This window comes from Lonchura striata, chromosome 3, assembly GCF_050655825.1.
Source record: "Lonchura striata isolate lonStrDom1 chromosome 3, ASM5065582v1, whole genome shotgun sequence".
Classification (NCBI taxonomy): Eukaryota; Metazoa; Chordata; class Aves; order Passeriformes; family Estrildidae; genus Lonchura; species Lonchura striata.
The window spans coordinates 109,976,601-110,000,531 of NC_140705.1; the positions used below are offsets into that span (position 1 = coordinate 109,976,601).

At 41.7% G+C, this 23,931-nt stretch overlaps 1 protein-coding gene across 4 annotated transcripts; it reads left to right on the forward strand.

The window, feature by feature from the left end:
• Positions 1-1,476: 1,476 nt before the first annotated feature.
• BTBD3 (BTB domain containing 3) lies at positions 1,477-22,427 on the forward strand. 4 transcript variants are annotated; one of them, XM_021527823.4, is made up of 5 exons: positions 1,477-1,539; positions 12,707-12,971; positions 13,529-13,619; positions 14,111-14,229; positions 18,051-22,427. In XM_021527823.4, the coding sequence occupies exons 2-5, from the start codon at positions 12,829-12,831 to the stop codon at positions 19,081-19,083; spliced, it is 1,386 nt and encodes a 461-aa protein (XP_021383498.1). In that variant the 5' UTR covers positions 1,477-1,539; positions 12,707-12,828; the 3' UTR covers positions 19,084-22,427. The 4 variants fall into 4 exon arrangements, with proteins under 4 accessions (XP_021383498.1, XP_031360087.1, XP_021383497.1 ...); XM_031504227.3 differs by lacking the exon at positions 1,477-1,539 and adding an exon at positions 1,840-11,007; XM_021527822.4 differs by lacking the exon at positions 1,477-1,539 and adding an exon at positions 11,014-12,057.
• Positions 22,428-23,931: the final 1,504 nt, after the last annotated feature.

Consider the following 23,931-nt stretch of genomic DNA (forward strand, 5'->3'; position numbering starts at 1 on the left):
GACCAAAGCCCAAACTGGAGGTGATAACAAGAACGGACTAAAATCACAGCCGAGAAATACACATCCTCTAAAAAGTCAGATCTGAGAAGGAGCTATGCTAAACAGTTCTTGGAACATGTGAACTAGCTTGAGGAAAAGTTTTAATATGTATAATTGTTTATGAATATGCAGTAGACTGATGCAATAGAAAGGGTATTTTAAAAGGGTCTCTGAAATAGCAGGTGTGTTCTTGGTGGAATGCCAAGCGGCCGTCAGTAAAATCTTTGCTTTATTGTCTTTGTCTCCTACTGTCTTTTATTAAACTTTAATTTTTTTTTTTAAATTTAAAAAAAATTCTTTTTAGATTTTTTACAGGAGAGCGAACCTCGTTTTTCACTGAAAAAACTTATATAGTTAGGTATAGCTAGGTTGTCTCCCAACTTATTTCTTAGGTGAAATCATAAGTCTAGGCTGTATGAATATGCTACCTCTTCAGGCACTAATGTGATTTCTAATTTGGGGGAAGAAAAAAAAAAGGTGTAGTTTCCCAGTTCTATTTGCACATGGAATCCCCAACTCCCTGCTGTGCTGGGATGCTGTGGTGGGAAGCGGTGGGGGTGACTGCAGGGCCCTTCTGCACCGCGGGGCCGCCCCTTGGGGAAGGAGCCCCATCCCAAAGGAATTCCATCCCAAAGGAGCTCCATCCCGAAGGAAAAGGGAAGGAGCTCCATCCTGAAGGAGCTCTATACCGAAGGAGATCCAGCCCAATGGAGCTCCATCCCGAAGGAATTCCATTCCCAAGGAGCTCCATCCTGAAGGAGCTCCATCCCAAAGGAAAGGGGAAGGAGCTCCATCCTGAAGGAATTCCATCCTGAAAGAAAGGGGAAGGAGCTCCATCCTGAAGGAGCTCCATCCCAAAGGAAAGGGGAAGGAGCTCCATCCTGAAGGAGCTCCATCCCAAAGGAAAGGGGAAGGAGCTCCATCCTGAAGGAATTCCATCCTGAAAGAAAGGGGAAGGAGCTCCATCCTGAAGGAGCTCCATCCCAAAGGAAAGGGGAAGGAGCTCCATCCTGAAGGAGCTACATCCCAAAGGAAAGGGGAAGGAGCTCCATCCCGAAGGAATTCCATCCTAAAGGAGCTCCATCCCAAAAGAAAAGGGAAGGAGCTCCATCCTGAAGGACCTCCATCCCAAAGGAGCTCCAGCCTTAAGGAGCTCCATCCCGAAGGAAGTCCATCCCCAAGGAGCTCCATTCAGAAGGAGCTCCATCCCGAAGGAAAGGGGAAGGAGCTCCATCCCGAAGGAGCTCCATCCCAAAGGAATTCCATCCCAAAGGAATTCCATCCCGAAGGAATGGGGAAGGAGCTCCATCCCGAAGGAATTCCATCCCGAAGGAGCTCCATCCCGAACGAATTCCATCCCGAAGGAGCTCCATCCCGAAGGAATCCCATCCCTTTGGGGGCGTGTCCGGGGCGTGGCCACCCGCGCGCCGCTGCGGGGCGGGGCCGCGCGCGCGCGGCGGCGCGAGGAGGGGCCGCGCGGCCGCCCCGGCAGCGCCTCAGGTCAGTGCGGAGCCGCCGGCCCGGGGCGGCCGCGCCCCGCCGGGACCCGGCGGCCGGCCCCGCTCCCCGCCCGGCCCCGGGCCCCGCTCCCCGCCCGGACCCGGCGGCCGGCGGGGAATGCGCCCCGCGAGGCGCCGCCGCGAGGGGCGGGGCGGGGCGGGCGCACCTGAGCGCCGGCGGGGAGGGGAGCGGGGCCGCCCGGCCGCGTCGCACAAAGAGCCCCGGGCGCGGCCCGGGCCGGCCGCGGTCGCGGTGCGTGTCCCCGGCGGGCGGCGGTGTCCCCGCGCCGCCCTTCGTGCAGCGGCGGGGGGTTCGCGGCCGGGCCGCGGGGCAGCCCCGGCACCGGGGAACAGCCCCAAAGTTGGGCTTGGCGGCTTTTCTCCTGCTTAAAGGAAAGCTTCTTTTGTAAAAGAAGTGCTTTAAGCATTAATTCGGTAGCCTTCCCGGAGGAACAATTAATAGTTGCAGCCGGTTTGGCATAAATACCTCCTGCCTTCCCCACGCTGTTGGCCGAACTTCTTGCTGTACCTGTCTCTGAAGATTCGCTAGTTTCATCTAAGGGCACACACCTTTACAATTCACCATTTTCCTGTTTTTGTTTGGAGAAAGCCACCTGTGAACTTCGAGGTTTACAAATTCAATTCGTTGTAGTGTTTCCTGAGTGCTGAAATTTTCTGAGTGCTGCATTTTAAAATAGGAGAGAGTAGTGGGTTGTTGCAAGTTCGAGGAAAAGTTTGGATTGGAGTTAAGACACCTAAGTGTTCCTAAAGTGTGGTTAATAATATGCCTAATTCAATCTGTCTCATCTGAGAAATGCTGGTGTGGATTTCTTTCCTTGTAGTAAGTCCTCACAGTACTTTGTTCTCAGCATGTGATGTGTGTGTTAAATTTTAATCTGTGCTCTGTTTTTGGTTTTATTGTTTTTTGTAGAGAGATGGTGATGGGTTATAGGTGTACAATACTTTATTTGGCATTTCTTAAACTTTTATGCCAAAGTTAGGCTCAAAATAGCTTTTATTTTAGTGGAAGAGAACTGGTCTCACCATTTCCTGCAGAATGTATGTGCAGGATGTTGCAGTGTGCAGTATCTGGGGTTTACCGGGTAATTTAGCTTTGCAAATCAAATCTCACGGGGCCACCATTTGAACTAAGTTCTGCAGGATTGCCAAAGTTGAATGTCAGCTGTAGTACTTACCTTTTTTTTTCCCCATTTTAAATCTCTCACAGTAAGTACACTAAGTAAGTAAGTACACAGCCAACTACACAATAATTTCCCTTATGTTTCCCTGCCAGTCAGCTCTGCCCCAGAGGAAACACCTTCCAGAAGCAACGTGGGATTCATTTAGCTTGCCCTTTAAGGCTGGGGGGAAAAAAAATGCAAGTAGCAACAATAATTTTTATGTTTTGGCCACTTGCTTGTTAGAGCTTGTGAGCAGGTTTTTTTTCTAAATTTACCAGTTACAATGAAAGTAGCAGTCGTAGGGATAGGCTCACTAAAAACAGAGGTCTGATTATGATAGGCCATGTGTTACATTGTCAGAAGAAATTTAGATCACCTGTTGTAGAAACTTGTGCAAATAACTTTGGCAGCAGAATATTGTTTATGGCCAGCATTAGCTTTCTTTGGTAATTCAAAATGATTCTGCCATGATGCTGTCTGTGATAACTCTTTGGACTTGGCTGGCTGTTGTTCTGTTTTACAAATGTTCGGGTCCCTGAGCTGGTGTGGAAGCTCTGTTTTGTGAGGCATTTAAATGAGTGATAAAGCAACAGTTTCTGTCTCAAAGGGCTGATGAGGCAAAAAAGGGGTATAAGATTTGGGAATCTTGGAAGGATAAGGTTACAAGCTTTTTGTGGTGGAAGTTGTTAAAGGTTGTGTTTTCTGCTATTAAGTTGAATTCCAATCCCCTACCTTGGTTACAAAAGCACTTTTTATGTGTGTGTCAGGAAACTGAGAGGGGAGGCTTAAGTATGACATCACTGCATTCAAACTTGCAAACTTCCTATTTTTGGGTCCTGGTCATCTGTTTTCTGCTGCCCTTTCTGAGTTTGCTATCTCAGCAAGCTGCTGTGACAACTAGGCCAGTCCAACATCCAGAAAGTGTTTGCATTTTCAAACCCTGGGGAGCTGAGCTGATTGGCAGTCTGTGAGTATTTGGTGTCTGTCCTGGCTGTGTGGGGTGAAGACAACCAACAAACAGATTTGGAAGGTATCTAGAGACATCACCTTGTCCAGCCCTGTAGCCTGAGATTACCTGATATCCTGAATAAATATTTCACTAGAGTATCATGTACCACTTCAATACCAGGCTGAGTGACTTGCTGATAACATGGTTCTTTGATGGGATACTTATGTACCAGGTTACACTCCATAACCACCCTAGCTACACTTTCTCCTCTTCACATCCAAAGCAATTTGAAGGAGTAATTGTCTTTAAAAAGTACTTTCTTTGGAATTAGAGCTGTCCTGTCTCTGCTTGGTTGCAAGGGTTTTCTGAGAGTATGAAAAGAAAGCAGTCCTTCAGGCAGATGGCATGTTTGCATGTGTGAGAGGTGTGAGGATTCCTTAGAGCTCGTTGCCTTTTGCCTTTACACTTCTGTGAGACCAAAGTGATACTACCCTATGTATACCCAGGAAAAGTAAAAGTTATCATATTATATAGAAGTTCATAATACATAAAATTAATTGGTATTTATGTTTATCTTGTACAGTCCCTACTTATGCTGTTCTATTTACTTGCCCCTTCCATAGTTTTTCTCTACTGCAGTTCTGATGTGTCACAGAGTGACTTTGAAGAAGAATATTTAAGATATCCTAACATTGATAGACAAATACATCTTAAGGCACAAAAATATATTCTGAAACCAGAATTTGAGCAGTACGTATGTGTTTTTCTTGAAAATTCATGATGGTGCAGTAGCTGCCATTCACTTGTAAAAAGGAGAAACTGATGGAAATACTGAAGCTTAACTGACTACTAAGGAAGGCAAGTGTGACTGAACTATGTGCAGCAAAGGAAAATAAATTTGATTTTTCTCAAGCAGAGGATAAGAGAAAAATTTGGGAACATCTTTATCTCCCTGTGGATTCAAACAGAGGCCGTGTGTGTTGGAAGAGTCTGGAATCAGTTAAGGCCAAGTAACAAGATACACAGTTTCTCATGTGTGGTGAAGGGAGAGTCATTCAGGACAGTGCAGTTTAATGGATGTCATGTCTGTTCCATCCCTTAAACTATTTGGATTAGGCTCAGGTTAGCAGCAATCAGTTTCTCATATCTAAAAATTGGGGGTAATATTCAATTGTAAAATCATTGCTAGAGTTGTTACTCATTGGTTTTAATTCTCACTTTTGAGAAGCGTGAGCCGCTGTGGCTGAAAATGCATTTCTTACCAAAGGCTTGGTTTGCCAAGGTACTGACCTATTCCTCTTTCGCTGTTGTGATTTTCCTCTTCTCTAATTTCAAATGCAGTGGAAACAAGATGCTGTACCAGACTTTTCCCCTTTAACACACTGAATGCTGCCAGCTGTGATGCTCTGCTGCTATAAACACACAGGTTGTTCATCTGCTGTGGGGTTTTTAAGCTGCATGTTCCCTAACCTTGCCTAGATGTAAAACTATGGATTGGCACAACGTGGTTTTCCATTATAGACCCATACATTACAACATCTACCTAAGCTCTCTGAAAGTCCCCTCCGTGTTCCTTGCTCTTGTTGAAGGTGTTGCCATGACAGTCCCAGGAGACTGCAGGGTGCAGGCCACAGAGCAGGTGTGGTTGTGCAGCATAGCAATATCCTCTGCTCCCTTCTGTCCCACTGGGAGCTTCAACACAGTGGTGTGATGTGGTGAATGTAGGTTACCTGCACATGAAAAATGTAGTCTTTGAGCTATACACCAACATAATTAACTGTGATGCAGTTCCTCTGTGAACTACTGATGGAGTAGTTACTTCTGATGCCATGGGTTCTCACAAGTGAGAACCTTCCTCTCTGAGGAAGGATTTGTTTGCATTTGCATTCTTCAGACTTGCTGTGTGCAGGGGAACAAAGACATTTGGGAGCTGCTGATGTGAAGGAGCAGGAGCAGGACCATGCAGCTTACAGCCTGCCCTTCAGAGAACCCATATTAATTTAACTATTCCTGTATTAATTTAACCATTGAAAATAATGGCTTGTGAGCCAAGTTAAAATTAGTAAAAGGTTTGTCTACCGAGGTAAGATCTGTCTGCAAGATTGGAAGTTCTGTCTGTAGTCATCTGAGCCAACCTCTACCTTGAAGCAGGCAGCATGTGAGTGCTGATTGTAGTGGTGGTTTTTCTGAAGTGTGCTAAGATCACTCGCTTCTTCCTCACAGCGCACTGAAAGATCATTAAATGCTAATGACTTTTGATTACTGTTGACCTTAGTCAATTCAGAATTAGTGACCCAGAGATGAAAACCAGTGTATCTCATTACCAATTTCCTGAGCTATCTGAGCTTTCCTTTGTCAGTCAGTTTTGGTAAGAGGCACAGTAGAATTAAAGTTGACCTTTGCCTTAGGAAAAGGGTTGAGTGCTTTCAGGTTTGCAATATCATGTTTATAAATAAATAAATAAAGCCACTAAGAAAGAAGTTATTTTTTGACCCCACAGACTGTCAAGAGCAAAGCTCTATGTGAAATGAAATGGACAAGCTTGAGTAGCCATGATGGGGAGCAAATGCATAATTTGTCTCTTTTAAATTAGTAGCAAAACAGTTTATCTCCTGTGACCTTGAATTGAATTATCATTTTGTGGTTTCAGGTTTTCTCTTCACAGAGTTCATTTATAATTCTTTGTTTTACTTTGAACTATCAATAAAAAAGTTACTGCACGTAGAATACATTGCAAATTTTGCTCTGAGATATTTTCTTCCTGCAGCTCCCAAACTATGATATTGGAGAATATCTCTTAGCATGTTTGTCAAATAATATATTTTATATTGTAATGAAGCATTTGACATTATTTTGTACCATATGCCCAGAAGAGAATGTCTGTGGGGTGATTCACTGTAATGGGATCAAGTATATTGTTCATTGCAGGTTGTCTAAATGTAGGCCTTCCTTGCCACAGTTGTGGTTTATATGGACTATAATTTCTGCAGCAGGCATGGTCTTCAAATCAGAATGGCAATACAAGAAAATTTTGAACTTTATTTTCCTCACTCTGATGCATTATTTTGGTCCATTAGGGAACAAAACCTTTAACTTTAAAGAAAAAGACCCAGCATAGTAAAGTGTTTGGGACATAAATATTATGTGTTCAACCTCTCACTGAAGTTAAATTGCAGTCTTCAAGCAGCTAAGCAAGAAAGGTAGCAGGAAAAAAAGAGAATAGATGATGTTGCAGTTGAGGTAGGAACAGGCTCATGCAAAGTGACTTGGAATCCATCCAAAGAAAGTGCACATTTATTTGCAGGTAAACATAGGAGTAAATATTAATGTTATATGTTTTATTGTGATTGCTTTGTCTCAAAATGGATATTGCTTAATGACATATTAAAAAGATTTAATAGAAAGGCTGCTTTGGTAGAGAGACTAAAACAAATACCACGTATCAGCTGTATGCTAGGAAATACTACAGGAGTAAAAAAGTAATTGTGAATATTAATTCTTTAGGTTTCTATTTTATGTAAGTTGGTGTTTACTTTTTGACTAGGCTGCTCAGGACTTTCTGCTTTTGTTTTCTTTGAAGCATTTAGGGCATTCAAGAACAAAAAGTAAAAGCTATGTTAGTGGATAATGTTTTGCAAACTATTTAAAGCCTCATAAACACTAAAGCATATTTGGTAACAAGTATGTTGCTAGCGTAGCATGGGTTCTATAGAAAAATGGTATTTAACTGTTTTTGACTTTATTTTTGAAGCTTCTAGTCTTTGTTCAAGATACAATTCTACTCTGATACTATTCTACTCTTTCACACCTCTTTGCTATTCTGGGATGTAATTGCTATTTTTTTAGCATCTATTTTGGCTTCTTTGAGAGCCTTTACAATTATGCCCATCTTTCTTCCTGCTTTTGGTTGCTTTTTTAATTTTTTTTTTTTTCTATACAAGACTTGACTAAGACATCATTGCCAGCTTTTCTATGCAGCCAACAGAAGCAGATGCCATCTTAATTTCTTCCAGCGCTGCCAATAAGAAACTTAGGAGAGAGAAGATTGGAAGATTTTGTCCACTGCAGTGCATTTTTTTACTTGAGGAAATGAAGGGTAGAGCTATCAGTGCCCTTTCCAAATCTGTTTTTACAAACAGAAGGGCTGGAATGGTGATTGGGAAGGACTCTTCCAAGTGACTAAATAATTCATAGGGAGGTAAACAGAAGAAGGCACCACAGCTGTGTGTGTTTGATTTATTGAGGTTTTATTTTGGTTTAGTTAGTTTTTGAACATGAATATTCTATTTTTAAATGAGCACTTGAAGTTAACTTGAATTCAATTAAAGCTAGCAGTGGACAGACAGGTAGATTTGTTAAAGGGCAACATTGTGTATTTATTTTGTTTAATCAAGATGTGTCATCTGAAATTTGTTTCCTTGTGGGGGAAATTCAGAATTTAAACAATGTTAATACTGCATATGCATAGTGACTGCCAAAGAAGACACTTGGCAATTTTACAGAAAAAGAAATGTATGCGTTTCCTCATTGCTTACTAAGGATTCATTCCTTTATTCATGATGTGGTTGTAATAAACAATTAGGAATTTTAATGAAATATTGTTTTTTATAGAACTGTGTAGCTAATCTTACTACATTAAGTACTAAACAGAGAAGAATGGAGAAAAAGGCCTGTAAATGAGAGATGTACAAAAAATCAGCTTATTAGGAGAAAAAAAAATAGAAACTCTTTGGTATCCTTGCTATTGCAACAGGAGAAATTGATGAAATATAAGGAAGAATACTCCCATCAGGTCTGGAAATTAAACTGATTTCCCTAATTGGGAGTTATCTTTAGAAAGGCATAATTATAGTAGTAACATGCTATTAAAAGTTGTACCAAGAGCTGGGCTATACTGTACCTCCTGTGCCATACAAGTTATATTATGTTCTTAAGGGATAAATAAGCTGGGATGGCAGGTGTGTTGCATACACTTGGGTTTGAACAGCAAAATTGCTGCTTCACTTCACAATGTTTAGTCAGGAACTGATATCCAAGGGCTCTTAACCTGCTCCTAATGTTTTGGAAGGGACACGTAACTTGATGTGTATTATTTCAGATTGGGAATGTAGTCTTTTGCTTAATTCTTCTGGCATTTTGAATACCCATTAGGCCAGCTTAAAGATTTAAGTATGGAATTTCCTATATTCTTTAACTTGAATTATTTCTGGTATGACTAAATATAAATTTTGTAAATATTGTAAAATAAAAAGTAACATGCCTTTGAAGAACTGTATTTCCCTTTTTCTCAGTTGTATATATCAAGTTTAGTTCTGTTAATATATAATTAATGAAGAAAAATGAGACTTGCTGAAGAAGATTAGGAGCAGGTTGTTAATAAGATTTCAGAAACAGATCTATGAGTCAGAGAAGGTGACCTTCCTTGATCCTCTTGTTGGAGACAGACTGATCTAAACTGGGGATTTTGACTGGTTTTCAGCATGCAGTAGTTCGTGGGTTGTTTTTACTGACTGCCAGGGTATTAATTTCTAAATTCATTAACAGTATTTGTATAGTAAAATAATAAAACACCGTTGTATGAAAGGAAATGAAAGCTGCTGCCAAAACAGAAGGAATAGAGAGTGAGAATTGTCGCAGCAGACGCAGCAGTCCAGACGGCCACAACACAGAGTAGCACCATACAGCATCAGAAGGCTTCAGGCATCTGCCCAGACAGAGTAACATCATACCACAGCAGAAAGCTGCAAGCATCTGCCCTTCTTGTTCTTCAGCCCAACCTTTTATACCCCTGATGCTATGCAGTGCCCCTGTGTGCCCTCTGTGCCCTTTGGTGGTTGCTCAGTGCCCTGGGCACTCCGTGGCTCATTGTGTCAGTGCTGCTCACCTGCTGCTCACAGCTGTGCCCATTGGGGATGAGGCTGGGCTGCAGCCCCACGCCCAATTACCACAAACACCATATGTACAGAGAACAGCAGTAATTCTTTGGGGGTTGTTTTTCCTGTTTCACATCCATCTAATGAGTAGTTTATGAGACTTAGTTCCTGAGGTGATGAAGTGCAGTGGAAGGTGGTATGAACCTGTAAGAGGTTTGCAGTTTTTCACAGAAATTCTATGAAAATCTAAATCTATTTAGATTCTATTCTGGAATCTGTGCTATTTTCTAGTTGGAGTAGTTTGGTAGGTGGCTTAAGACCAGGCAGATAATGGCTTTTTATTTACTGGACTTGATTTTTTTTATCCTGTAGTGCAGATACTTCTGTGTCTGACTTCTGAGTTCAGGCAGAACATGCTTCAGCTGCAGCTTCTCTCTCCTTTCCTTTCCCAGAAAGCACAATGTGCTGTGTATGTGTGTTATTCTCCAGAACTCAAAGGTTGGTGGATTCCTGTCGGTTCATGCTTACAATCTGTCTTTCCCACATGGAGTTAACTGGTCAGTCTGTCCCTCATTCTTTTTATCTCCTGTAGCCTCCCACTGACCTTATGTGGTGTGTGTGTAAAATCTTTGGATTTGTCCTGGCCATTGGTTTGAAGAAATCTGCCAAGACCTTGATTTATATATACTTTGGGGGACTATAAAATGGATTTGTGGAATGGCAATCAAATCTCCCAAACTCTGCTGTCTTTTGCCTTCTGCCAACTGCAATGTTGAGAACCACATTTTCTGGAGTCTATGGTTTTCTGTATCTTTAAGACGTTTTTTAAAGATTTCTTCCTTTTGAAATGTTTGTCCTGTGCAGTGGCAAAAGGGTTATTGTTGTAATTGGAAGGGCTGGAAATTTACATAAGGAGAGGAAAAAAAAACTTACACAAACTCAAATTCTGTGCTGGGAATACCTGCTGTGTTCCTTTTATAAACTCAGCTGTGAGCAGTTAGAAGATCCCATCTGTTGGATGTGTTTCTTCTCCTTTACCCCTTCTTTTCCCTCTCTATAGTTCAATATGGTTTAGGTTTTTAGTTTCCCTTTCTAATCAGTGTATTGCAGATAAAAAAGAAAATGTGTGGAGGAAAAAGAAAAGGTTGCTAGAAATATTTCTTTGTAAGATACATAACCTCCCCTTAATGTATTTAGGAACGTGTCTCTGCCTTTCAGGCATAACCCACCAGCTTCCTTTAAAGCAGCAGTCAAGGACATTTTGCACTAAGATGTGGGATTGTGAAATGTAGCAGCTGAGCCATGGACACATCTCCCTGTGTTTCCCCCTTCCACAAGCAGTGCCTTCAGACAGAGAGGACAGATGTGTCTGGGAATGGCATCATCCCCAACCACTGCAGCAAAGCCTCCAGATGGCTGGGGCGTGCAGTGAGTGCTTGGAGTGGAGCATCTCCCAAGGAGACCTGGTAATCTTTGAAATACCAGCATATCCTCAGGTTAAAGACATTCTGAGTGTGTGTTACACAGCCACAGCTGTGATTCAAGCAGTTGGGATGGAGATTGAATAAACAGCCTGAGTAATACTTCTGTTTGAGTCAGTGGCAGATTTGTCAGGGGCTTCAACAAGATTTCTTCACCAACCTTTTCTCACTTTAATTTCCCTGCTGTACTCTTGTCCAGCAAAACTAATTAAGGCAAAATGTAGCTAAATTAGCTTTGAAAGCAGAGGGTTTTTTCTTTAAAACTGAAAGTAGTTATGAAAAAATATTTTAACTTTCTGCTCTCCAGTATTTTAAGGTGTTGAGTATTTTAGGGTATGATATGTTGGTACTTCATACCACATATTTTTTACTTCCCTGCGTTTGTTTCTAACTGGCTATGCTTACTTGGTGGGTTTTCTATACATTTGACTGCTATTAAAGAAATCTGATCTAAATTTAAGTTCTGAGTAAACTAATGACTAAAAAATAGACTTATTTAAATGGTTTGGTTGGCATAGCTTATATCCTGTTTATTTCAGAAAGTATTTGTGAATAAAATCAGACTGTTTGCATCTCAAGGAGTGATTTTTGCCTGAGACTCTCTAAATTATTCAGACCCTTTCATTTAATGCTTTGAAATACTGATTAAATATATTCACTCCGGTTTGCTTTAATATGATTACACATCTAGAAGTTTTCTTCTGATACGGTGCAGCCATGTCTGGTGTAAGCTGGCTTAATTAGCACTGCTTAGTGATTTGGGACCCCTGTCAAAGGCTGTTATGTTATCTGGAAACAGAAGGAGTTAAAGCTGAAGCTGTGACCTCATCCCTGTTCATGTTACACTGGAGTAGAAGCTGCGCTGAAAGGGATTGCTTGGCTGCATCGCTGTCTGTGCTGCTGCTCGATTGCTTTAATTCGTTTCTGATATCTGTCGCACACCCGCCGAACAGATCTCACAGGAGGCATTTGTGGGAATGCTAGAGGCAGAGGAAGCTGTGCTAATATCGAATGCCCGTGCAAATAGCTCCCACGGTAATAAATAGATCTTTCTACCCGAGTTCAACTTTTTTCTGCTTCGCCTGTGAAAACCGAAGCGGCGCCGAGGAGAGCTCACAGCCGCACAGAGATGTGCCACTGACTCCGGCCGGCTGCGTGGGAGCTGCGGGAGCGCTGCCGTGGCTGCAGGGGAGCGGCGCAGGCTGCGGTCGGTGTCGCTGCGTGCGAGCCCAGTCGCGCTCCGTGCCCGCAGCCATTGGCTCCGGCACACGGCCGCTCCTGCTCCGCTCCCAGCGCCTCCGCACAACTCGGGCTCGCCGGCAGCCTGGCACTGCCACCCTGCGCTGCTCCTGCCCTCCGCCCGGCCCGCAGCGCTGCCAGCCCGTTCGCCATCGGCAAAGCTGGAAAGAGAGCGAGCTGGCGGGAATGATGGGGATGTACTTAACGGTTCAAGTACTGGATCAAACTTAAACTCGGGTTCTTACTCTGGGTGCTGGAAAGGTCACCTTGTCTTGCTGGAAAAGAAGCAGACTCTCAGCTCTGCTGCTTTCGGTGTTAGAGCTTCCACATGCATTCCTAAATGTTCCTAGCTAGTTAGGCTGTCGGTCTTTTCACACGGATATACTGATGGTAGATGAGAAAGGAAAGAACATGAAATGTCTCACCTTCTTCTTGATGCTTCCAGAGACGGTCAAGAGCAGGTCTAAGAAGAGCTCTAAGAAAGGAAATAGCAGTAGCAGTAGCAACAGCAAATTGCCTCCAGTTTGCTATGAAATCATTACCTTGAAGACCAAAAAGAAGAAGAAGATGGCTGCTGATATTTTTCCCCGAAAGAAACCAGCTAATACTAATACAACTGCTGTCCAGCAGTACCATCAGCAAAATCTCAATAACAACAACACTATTCCTGCACCTAATTGGCAAGGACTTTATCCAACCATCAGAGAGAGGTAAGTTCAGGGCAGTTTTTTTGGTGTTTGAATGAAGGGGTGAAAAGTAGGAAAATGTCCAGAATGCATTTGTTTGCTGAAGAAAACATGGTTATATTTTATTTGTTTGGGCTTTTTTGTCCCTGTATGTGTGTGTGGGAAAGAATTTTGGTAATGGAAAAATATTTTAATATCTCTTTTCCAGTCAGTGCATCTGTTTGAGTTAATAAAAACGTTGCTAAAAGCTGCAGCATAGCCATAAAGATTTCCTTTTAGACCTCAGTGGGAATTTTCAATGATAAGTGCTCTGGACTTTGATTTCCACTTCTTGGAAAGTTCTCAGCAGTTTGGGGGTTTATTTTATTGTACCTGCACAGAGCAGAAACACTTTTACCTCCTTAGTATTTTTTCTGGTATATTTGTGCAATGATGTGTAAAGTAGCTGGAAGCAAAGTGTGACCTGCTTCTTTTTGCTAACAAGCAACTTGAAGTTGTTAAAAAAATCAAATTTCTTGGGTCTGGGGCATGCGGAGAGAGTGTCTGGGTGCCACAAATTAACATACTACCTCTGTTTGTAGAAATGCAGTGATGTTCAACAATGACTTGATGGCAGATGTTCATTTTGTGGTCGGGCCACCAGGTGGGACCCAGCGGCTGCCAGGACACAAAGTAAGCAACAGCTGCATGATTGCTCGGGTGGGGAGAGCCAGAGGGAGCTCCCACAGTTACAGCAGGACAGAGCGTGGGAGGCTCAGCTCTTCTGGGACAGGCAGCAGTCTGTGTTTGGAAAGGCTACATGCAGTGGGATAATCTCTCCCTAGCTTTTCTTTGTGTTTTTAGTTAAACAGCACATTTGTTGGGCTAAGGCAGTAAAGTTAGGAATACTGCTTTGTGCTGTTGATTAATACTGCTCTTGAGATTTCCTAGAAATAATTAACTTCTGTGGGGAGCTGAGTGTTTTCCAGTAGCTAATGCATCTATGCCCAGGAGAGTAAAATACAAGCAAAACGTGTAAGTTGTTCTTAACTTAATTTCTTACTGAAGTGTGTCTGTAGAGCCTGTCAGTGCAGCCCAGTATGCTCAGAGTGGCTCTCCCACATTGTTTGTGTTGGCAGTGTTTTCAGTTCAAAGCATGAAATAAGATTTCCCTTTCTCAACAGTATGTCCTGGCTGTTGGGAGCTCTGTATTCCATGCAATGTTTTATGGAGAGCTTGCTGAGGACAAAGATGAAATCCGTATACCAGATGTTGAGCCTGCTGCTTTTCTTGCAATGCTGAAGTAAGCATCATTCATCCGCTGGATACGTGTTCCTGTCTGATGTATACATACACTGCCAATGTCATAGATGAAGTTACATATAACCTGAAAGAAAGCAGTTGCTTGAAATACTCCTCTTTTTGTGTTTTAAACTTTCACCTATTTTTGCTCTCCCCCTGTACTTCCAGGCACGCACATGTTAGCCTAATGTAGGCAGTTGTAAATAATGACTTTGACAGGGGATCTTTGGGCACATTGTGTACTGTAATGCCTATCGATCTGATTTGTCACTAAATGTTACACAAAGGAATGGAGTTACTAAAAAGATTTGTCAGCTGTAACAAAAAACCCCAAATCAACTCCTCTACTTTGCAAGCATAGAGAAAAGTTAAAAATGTATGCACAAAGCCCCCTCAGACCCACTAAATTGCTAGGTTTGAAGATTGACATCATTACAGCTCTTTTATAAACCTGCAGTACACAGGTCTTGTCTTAGAAAAATGACCCTAAGTTATTCAGCATAGCCTCTGAAAAAGAAATTTCTCTTTATGTATCATATTGATGTGTTTGAAAAGTGATAAAAAGGCTGTTTACATGAATGGGGAATTCTATCTAACAAGGAAAACAAGACAGTTTATGTGATCATTATTTTTCTTCTTGCAAACTGCATAAGAAATGTTCTCTTTTCCTAAATGGGCATAATGAAGCAGCTTCCCTGCTGAATTGTCCTTAAATGTATCTGTAAACTCTGATTATTGAGGAGAAATGCCCTATCATATGAAATGATATGGCTTTGAGTTGTTGTTTTTTTTTTTTCTTCAGCTTAAATAAATGCTGTTGCTTTCCTGTAGAAAAAAATACATCAGTAGTATATCCCTTTAATATGCTGCAGGTTTTCTTGCAAGTAATGATATAATCACTAGCTAGTAATTTATTGTATTTCATAGATTGTTTTGATTAACTTGTGATTACAGAAGAGTTTCTTTTTCATTTTTAACATTTCACTGGCATCATAGATGAACATTCAAAGTTGCCTATAGAGTTCTTATAGGTTAATCAACATCAGGAGTGTTCTGTGCAAATATTGGTAGTTGCCAGAAGAGCTGCACATATGTTCTGTAGACCTGGAATACAAAGTTAAGATGTGACATTAGGTAGGGAGATGTGTTATGGATCTTTGCTTTGAGCCTTTTTGATTTTGTGGCAGAGCTCACTTACACTTCACTTTCATGCTGAATTTTACAAATCACAAATACAAGATACTTGGGTTCTTCCGGCCCCTCTTTCTTTTTGAACAGCGAATCTATTTCACTGTGGCTAAACATGATGTGCTGTATAAAAACTGAATGCTTTCTGAATATCATTAAGAAATGTGTGCAGAAAAGAGTATTAATACTGACATCTAGGTCTTGGCATATTATTTAGCCCATGGCAATTTAGGAAACTATCTAAGAGAGCATGGCCAGAACCATGGGATTCTTCACCTTCTCAGCTTTTATTGAGAAAAACGTAAAGACCAGAAAAAGTTTGTGGTCTGTGTGGCTGTTGAGGTAGCCCTGCCCGTGGTGTCTTCCCTGATGCAGTGTGTCAGGCTGCAGAGTGCCCCAGGGTCTGCAGCACCAGGATGGTGCAGGGAAGGCACAGGGATGTTGCTCAGCAGTGCAGCATCCCCTAATCACAGGATCCACTGCATGTGGAGCTTAGGGGGAGCCACTGTCCTCTTCACTGCTCTCACTCTGGGAAACCATCCCAGAGTGTTTCCTGCAACTGCTGTGAGCCATGGATGGCAAGGCTATGTTGCTACAGAAAGACTTTACCTATGCCAAAGCAGCCTCTCTTTCACAGGCTTCTTTCTGCATCATAAACTTTGTCAGAAAATATATTTAGCCTTGGGTTTTTTGGTTTTGACGTCTTGCTCAAGAAATTTGGTTTGTTTCCCCCCAGGCAAATGAATTCTGATGGCATAAATATTTTTTGTGTTTTATTATACAGCGGGCATTCTGACAACAAACAAGCTATTGCCAGATGTAACATAGGAAATACTATGACAAGTAGACATTAGTTATTCTCCCAGTAAAACTGCTTTGACTGTCCTCTACAGTTTTAAAAACAGGGTTAAATGCACAGTCTAGCTGCCAAACTGAATTGGTGCATTAATGTATTATATCTTATCTCAGTCTTGACTGTTCAAGTTAGAACTGTGATCTCATCTCATCCCAGGCTAAATGTGTTACTAAACCATCAAACCCTGTGGTCTGGCAGAATCCTGTGTTTGAGAACAGGGTGAAACCAAAATATCAGTAATTGCAAACCAGAGCCGAGGTGCATTGGCAGAGTAAGAGGTGTGGAGCATTGCTGACAATTGATCTGTGCTGTGTCTGCTGTACATCAATGATATTAGTTCTTTATTTTCAGGAATATTAAAATAGCAACTCTTGAACTGTTTCAATTTAAAACAGATCTCATCATTCTCTCTTGTACTATCGGGCAAAGAGAAGTAATAGAAGGGAGGAAAGAGTAGGAGAGCAATGAGGAGAATCATAAAAACAAATTAATTGAAAGTGGAATTTTTTTTGGGCAGTAAAGGAGCTGAGCCTGTAACCATTGATATACAGATGGGTTCTTTGGTTTCACAAATAGGCTGAAACCAAGAAGTAAACACTAAAAATAAGCTTTGCTCTATGTAAGTTTTCTCTTTTCTCTGTAACCTCTTAGATTTTACATAGCTGGAGCAGTATCTCCTCTGCATGTTTTCCAAGTGCAGCATGGAGGATACTATCTTACAGCTGCAAAAATACAAATAGTTATTTACAACTATCATTAGATCAGTGTAGGTACTAATTCCTCTTTATAGGCACATCTGTTCTGCAGAAAACTCATTGTGTAAGGAAACCTGCTAACTAGAAAATTTTAATTCGTACAGGGCTGCATACAACTTAAGCTTTTCTGGAGGAAGACAATTTTATCAGCTGTAACCATCAAGTCTTGCTTATCCCTGTGAAGAGTGAAATTGCATTTGGCATGATTTTAGCACGTTGCATTCACCAGCTGCAAATGGAGCCCTGAAGCATGAGATATTGAAAAGAACAAACTGTACAATGCTTCATTTCTCTGAGCAATGAATCCCAGCAGTTTAGTCACATAAATAGAATTTCACCTTCATCTCTTCCACCACACTGCCATAGCAATAAAGGTTTTTTCATCCTTATGCAGTGAGACAGAGGGAAAATGCTGTGCTTGTTGAGTTAGGATGTTGTGAGCATTAAAAACCTGAAAATCTTCCATTTCCGATATGTTTCATAACCCTTTGAAGAAAAAAACCAAAAAAGTCACTTCTGAAAAGAACCCAATCCAGTAGTTACAGAAATTGATAGCACCTGATATACTTAAATAGCATTTCTCTTAGATTACCTAGTTACTCTCCACAAACTTGTTCCAGTGTTTGTTCATACAGCTTAGTAAACCACGGTTCACCGTCAGGGGACAGGCAACCCAAGGACTCTTGACAGCACATGTTCCAGACTCCTGTGGTAACCAAGTGAGGCAGCCCTGCAGGAGCTCCTGCCTGGGAGCCAAGACTTGTATGGAAGGAGCACAGAGCTGCAGGGGCCACAGTTTTTTAAACAATTGTTTCATAGCATGCACTCCAAATGGAAAGTTTAATTTAGATTTAAATGAATTTTTATTATACTTTCTTTCTGGGCCTAATCAATACTCCCCAAAGCACTGCTTGATTTTACTGTGGAGTCATTTAAATATTCTTTATGATTTTGTATGTGTTCCTTGTTGACAAACTGGTGTTGCATTAAGCAGCAGCATTACACCTGTGTGCTTCATTTCAGGTACATCTATTGTGATGAGATCGATTTGGCCGCAGACACTGTCCTGGCCACTCTTTATGCTGCCAAGAAGTACATTGTCCCTCACCTGGCCCGTGCCTGCGTTAACTTTCTCGAGACAAGTCTGAGTGCAAAGAATGCCTGTGTGCTGCTTTCCCAGAGCTGCTTATTCGAGGAACCTGACCTGACCCAGCGCTGCTGGGAAGTGATTGATGCCCAAGCTGAGCTCGCTTTGAAGTCTGAGGGCTTCTGTGACATTGATTTTCAGACACTTGAAAGCATTCTCCGAAGGGAGACTCTGAATGCCAAAGAAATTGTTGTTTTTGAGGCAGCTCTGAACTGGGCTGAAGTGGAGTGCCAGCGACAAGAGCTGACGGCCACCATCGAGAACAAGCGCAAGGTGCTGGGCAAGGCTCTCTACCTGATCCGCATTCCTACCATGGCCCTCGACGACTTCGCCAACGGCGCCGCTCAGTCCGGGATCCTGACTCTGAACGAAACCAACGACATCTTCCTCTGGTACACGGCTGCCAAGAAACCAGAGCTGCAGTTTGTCAGCAAGCCCCGCAAAGGCCTCGTCCCGCAGCGCTGCCACCGCTTCCAGTCCTGCGCCTACCGCAGCAACCAGTGGCGCTACCGGGGCCGCTGTGACAGCATCCAGTTCGCTGTCGATAAGAGAGTGTTTATTGCTGGCTTTGGGCTCTACGGCTCCAGCTGTGGGTCAGCAGAGTACAGTGCTAAGATTGAACTGAAGCGACAAGGAGTTATCCTGGGCCAGAACTTGAGTAAATACTTCTCAGATGGTTCTAGTAACACTTTTCCTGTGTGGTTTGAGTATCCAGTGCAGATTGAGCCTGACACCTTTTACACAGCAAGCGTGATTCTGGATGGTAATGAACTCAGCTATTTTGGACAAGAAGGAATGACAGAAGTTCAGTGTGGCAAGGTGACTGTTCAGTTTCAGTGCTCCTCGGACAGTACAAATGGCACAGGGGTACAGGGAGGACAAATTCCCGAACTCATATTTTATGCTTGAATGGGAGTGTGTGGATACAAAGCATTTTGCTATGAAGAGCCTGTCTGGTTCAGGTCTACTGATTCTTAGCTTTTATCTGCAGATATGTGATCAGTACAGGGAATATGTGACTAAGTGCTGTGGGCAAGTTCCTGGTTTGCAATACTTGTAGCATCATTGGTGATTAAGTGTAATATTTAAATTGGAAGCTCTTAGAAACAAGTAAGTTTTAAAGGCTTTGTCAGAGGGGTGCCTGTTTGCTCGTGATGCTGACCCTTTCTTTGATGCACTGGTGAACCACCAGAGGACGTCCCCCTCTTGTATCTCACTAAACACTGTCTTCATTCATCTATTTTTTCTTTCTCCATTTTCTGCCTTCTGCTTGTATTGGGGAGGTAGGGATAGAAAATGAAGAGTCTTGTTTTGTAGCTCTCTCTGCTGTCTGCTCTGCAGACTTTAGAGATTCCAGTAAACCAAGCTGCTTTTGACATGGGGGCTGGAAGAAGTCCTTCAGTTATAAGCAGAAAAAGCACAAGTTTAAACCTTCATCCTGTGAGATTCTCCTGTAGCTAACTGTTTGGGATGGCTCCAGGGGAAGATGGGAAGAAGGAAGCTTCTTTCAGGAAGCTCCACGGCATACTGGCCTTATCCCCAGTGCATGTTCATGTTCACGGTGAGGAAGGGATGTGGGCTGGGCAAGTTGCCCTTGGAGTTCATTTTCTAGGAATCCCACCTTGAAGGTAAGGAAGTACTTGCATGTGTTCAAACTGTGTATGCAGCTCTTGAAACTCTACTCCCATGACCCAGGTTTTGCTACATTGGAGTTGATCTACTCTTTAAACAGCATTTCTTTGAACCCTTGCTAAATAAATGGGAATTTATATCAATCATCTGATGCAGGGTAATTTTTTGGGGTTTTTTGTTTGGGTTTTTTCTTCTTCCTAAACATGGTAGAGGCAGATTTTAGAGAAACAAAAGAATGTATCAATCTTGATTTGGATTTTTTTCTGTAAGAGGAGATTTTTTTTTTCTTTTTATTACGAGTTGAAATTTAGACAAAGACAGAAGATTCCCAGCTGTGGTCATATTACACTTAGTGTATACCATCCAATTGCAGTGAGGAGGAAGAAGTCTCTGCTATTGGATTATTGTTGGAGCTCTTGCAATTGCTTATGGCTACACATCAATCAGAGGATTATGTGGTCTAGAACCTTTTCCTTGCCTGAGATTTCCCCCCCCCCAGGAAGTTACATGTCTGTATCATTTTTGATGATGTAACAGGAAGTTACATGTCTGTATCATTTTTACAAAAGTATGAGGGATTCTCCTTGTATGAGGGCAGGGAACCAGTATAAATAAGAACTATAGGTATTATTGAAACATCAGAAAATCCTTCATCACTGCAATGGGACAGTTATTCCTCAAAGGCTACACTGCCCATTGTAAAGCATCTTGTTTCACCTCTGAAATGGGTTCTGTTTGTTGTGTACCTTTTTACAAAATGAGAGGACCAAATGATTCTTTAGACCTGCTGAAGATTAATGTTATGGTATATCAACACATTAATATAGCATAACCCTAAATTCACTTGTCAGTTCTGTAATAAAAATGTTTTTCTCATATTATTTTACCAGTTTAATACTGTTACTCTAAGTGTTGCTTGATGGTTGAAATCCTGGCCCTCGGCCATCAGAAAGTGCCAAAATGCATCTTTGTAGTGTCCAAAATACCATCTGCAGTAAGGAAAAGTGGAGTGTAGTCAAAGCCCAGATCTCTAGGTAATAAAAAAGAGAGCGAGGTAAAAAAGTACTCCACAGGATTTATGCCTTTCATCTATCTTAGCATTTAATATTTGGTATACATACATACATGTGTGTGTAAGCAGCTCTCTTTCTGAAATGTAAATACCCTCAAAATACATAGAAAAATGTTTTGGTTTTTTGTAACAGATGTACATAATCCAGACTGTTTGTGAAATCTAAACAGAATGCTCTGTGGAAAACTCCCAAGGAGAGATTTATAAAAGCCTCCAGTTACTTATATCTACAACTGAAAATAGACAAGAATGTAAATGGTGTGGAGTGGAGAAAGGGTTGCTGAAGAGATCGTAGAAAGGAATCTGAGATTGTGATGAGGTAACGGTCATCTACTTTTAGGCAACATCTGAGCAGCAGTTCCATTTATTTACATACATTTCAAAGCAGAGAAAGATGCTAATCATCTGATTAAATTTTTCTACAGCAAGTGGCTGATGCAGATGTAATTACTCAGAGTGATAAGCAGATTGACAGGTTGTGGTAGCAAGCTGCATTCCAATTTGCTTGGTAAAAAACGTGCTACAGCTGGTGGGACAAGTCAGAGAGTACTGCATTGGTTTACCTAGTCTCGGGTTCTCACTTTGAATTTATTATTCATTTTGACTTATCTGCAAATAAAGGTGACATATCTGCTATGTTCACTGGCTGGAAGAGAAGTTCAGAGATCAGAATACTCTGTAGCTGTAATATGTAGAAAATAAGCTGTTATTTAATTATTTTAATTTCATTTTTTATTAAGTCTTTTTGACGAGGTAGGATGAAAGCAACCTCTAGCTTAATTCCTCTGAATCCATTCCGGGTTTTGGGAGCTGGTGCCAGGAAAGGTTTCAAGTATGGGTGATCAAACAAAGGCACCCAAAACACCTTTGAATGCTCACAGGATAACTTGCTTCTGAGCACTTTGTGATGCAAACAAGTACTGGGATGTAAGAAGGTGGCCAGTGCCACTCACCTTGGGACATCAGGGCACTTCAGTAGGTGTCTCAGTGTGATTTGGTTGGTTTAGCAGAAGCACCCAAGCTTGAATATATTGATTTACAGCTTGCAAGCATCACCCGTATCAGCCTGGAATGTAAACATAATGTCGATAGAAATCACCTGGAAGATTTTGTCTGAACTGTTCCTGATTGTCTTTGCTACTTGTATCTTTGATTTGCCGGTGAGAGGAATCTGTGATAAGAGAGTATAATGTAATATACTTTCTGCATATCTAAAATAGTATTTAAGTAAACCCTTTAATTTCTACCCACTTATTGCACTGAACTATTTTGGGGTTTTTTTTGTTGGTTTTTTTTGTTTGTTTGTTTGTTTGTTTGTTTTTTGTTTTGTGATAAACTTGGCTCACTTCAGGTCCCAGCACCCATTTGTGCTGAAGCAGTGTTTGACCTTAGCAGGCTTACAGCATTATTTATAAAGGAACAGATATATATAAATATATTTAGTACCTCATGTTGAATGTTATTGTACTGTATCTTTAATGTCACAGTGCAGATCTTGTTGGACTCATGAATGTGTATAATCATGTTAAAAATAAAAATGATTCTTAAATTGTTGTTTCCTGCAGTATCTTTGAAGCATGATCTGTGAAAGTCCTTAGTTATCTCTTTTAACAGTTCCTATTGTTGTACAGTTGTGCAAGGATATTTGTTGAGCTTATGCATTCAGAGATCTTTTGATCCCCAAAGAAGCAAAAGTCTAAGGAGAATCAAAGAAGAACAATGAAAATGTTAATCAGTTACATTGTAAAAAGGTTGACGATTAAGCTAATGAGCTAGAGTGAATGAATTCATTTATGTACCTTATGAAAGACCTTGTCTACTAGCATTAATATTTTCATGTTCTATTAATATTATTAAGCATGTGGAGATGAAGGGGAAGGGCCTTTTGTTTATTCTAAAAGACAGTTGGCACAGGAAAGGCCATTCTTTTCAGTCTCTGATGTATCAGAAAGGACATGGTTAGTACCAACAGGCTGTTCTCTGCTGAAAAGTTAATTATATAATATTATTCAGAATTCTGAGTGTTAACAATTTTCTTCCAGGAGATTTGAGACTTCATTTTAAGATTTGAGATTTCACTGACTTTAAAGGTCACTTTTAAAGGCTCACTTCCATGATGTCCATCTCCAAGACCTTTCATATATTACTAGCTAATGATAAAAAATACAGTCTGATAGAGAGATATGGAAATTTGAGGAGGTCTACCCCAGAAAAAATCAATACCTTCAGCGCTCATCCAAAATTCTGATTGAAGCATGTTTACAGGCATTAAATTTGCCACTTTGGGTAAGTTGCCTTTCTAGAATTCTTATTTCAGTACTTGGCACCGCACTGCTCCATTCTGGATCCAAGTTCTCTTACGTGCCCAGCACTTCTCATTTGGAACTGGCTTCAAGCAGGAACTGTCCTGTGCTTTGTACTGATGACACTACAGATATCAGTGGGATGTGGTGCAGCAAGGACCACGCTGGCAGCAGCAGCCTAGCTTGGTGTAGCAGAGGAGATTGGTGCTGCTGGCAGCCTCAGATGCTTTGGAAAAAAAGCCAGAACAAAGTGGACAAGATGAATGAAGGATGGCCTGTGTCATCCAAAGACATTTTGTCCTTTGCTTCTGCCTGAACTATGATGGGAGTGATAAGACATTTGCTTTGGAACGTGATTTTTGGGGAGAGCAGTGTCAGTCTATTGCACCCTTTCTGAGGCAGAGAATCACGTGTTTATTTGTGCCAGCAACAAAGGAAGTTTGAAGTGGAAGGAAAGAGTGCTAGGATGTTTCTGACTTGGGAGGAATTGGATTCCAAGAGGTGCACTCAGTCGTTTGTCCTGCTTGATGGAGAAGGCTCCCTGCTCCCCCATGGTTGGAAGCTGCTGAGGAGCACGCAGCTGCTGCTGCTCATGAGAGCAAGGTCCTGTCTGAATACTCAGCTCTCAAGTGTAGGAACCTGTAGTATTTCCTGGCCAAGCAAGCTATCCTACAGCCCAGGGCAAGCTTAAGGAAGCTCAGAGAGCCTTTGGGATGTCCCAAGCCCAGCACTTGGTGGGAGCTAAGATCC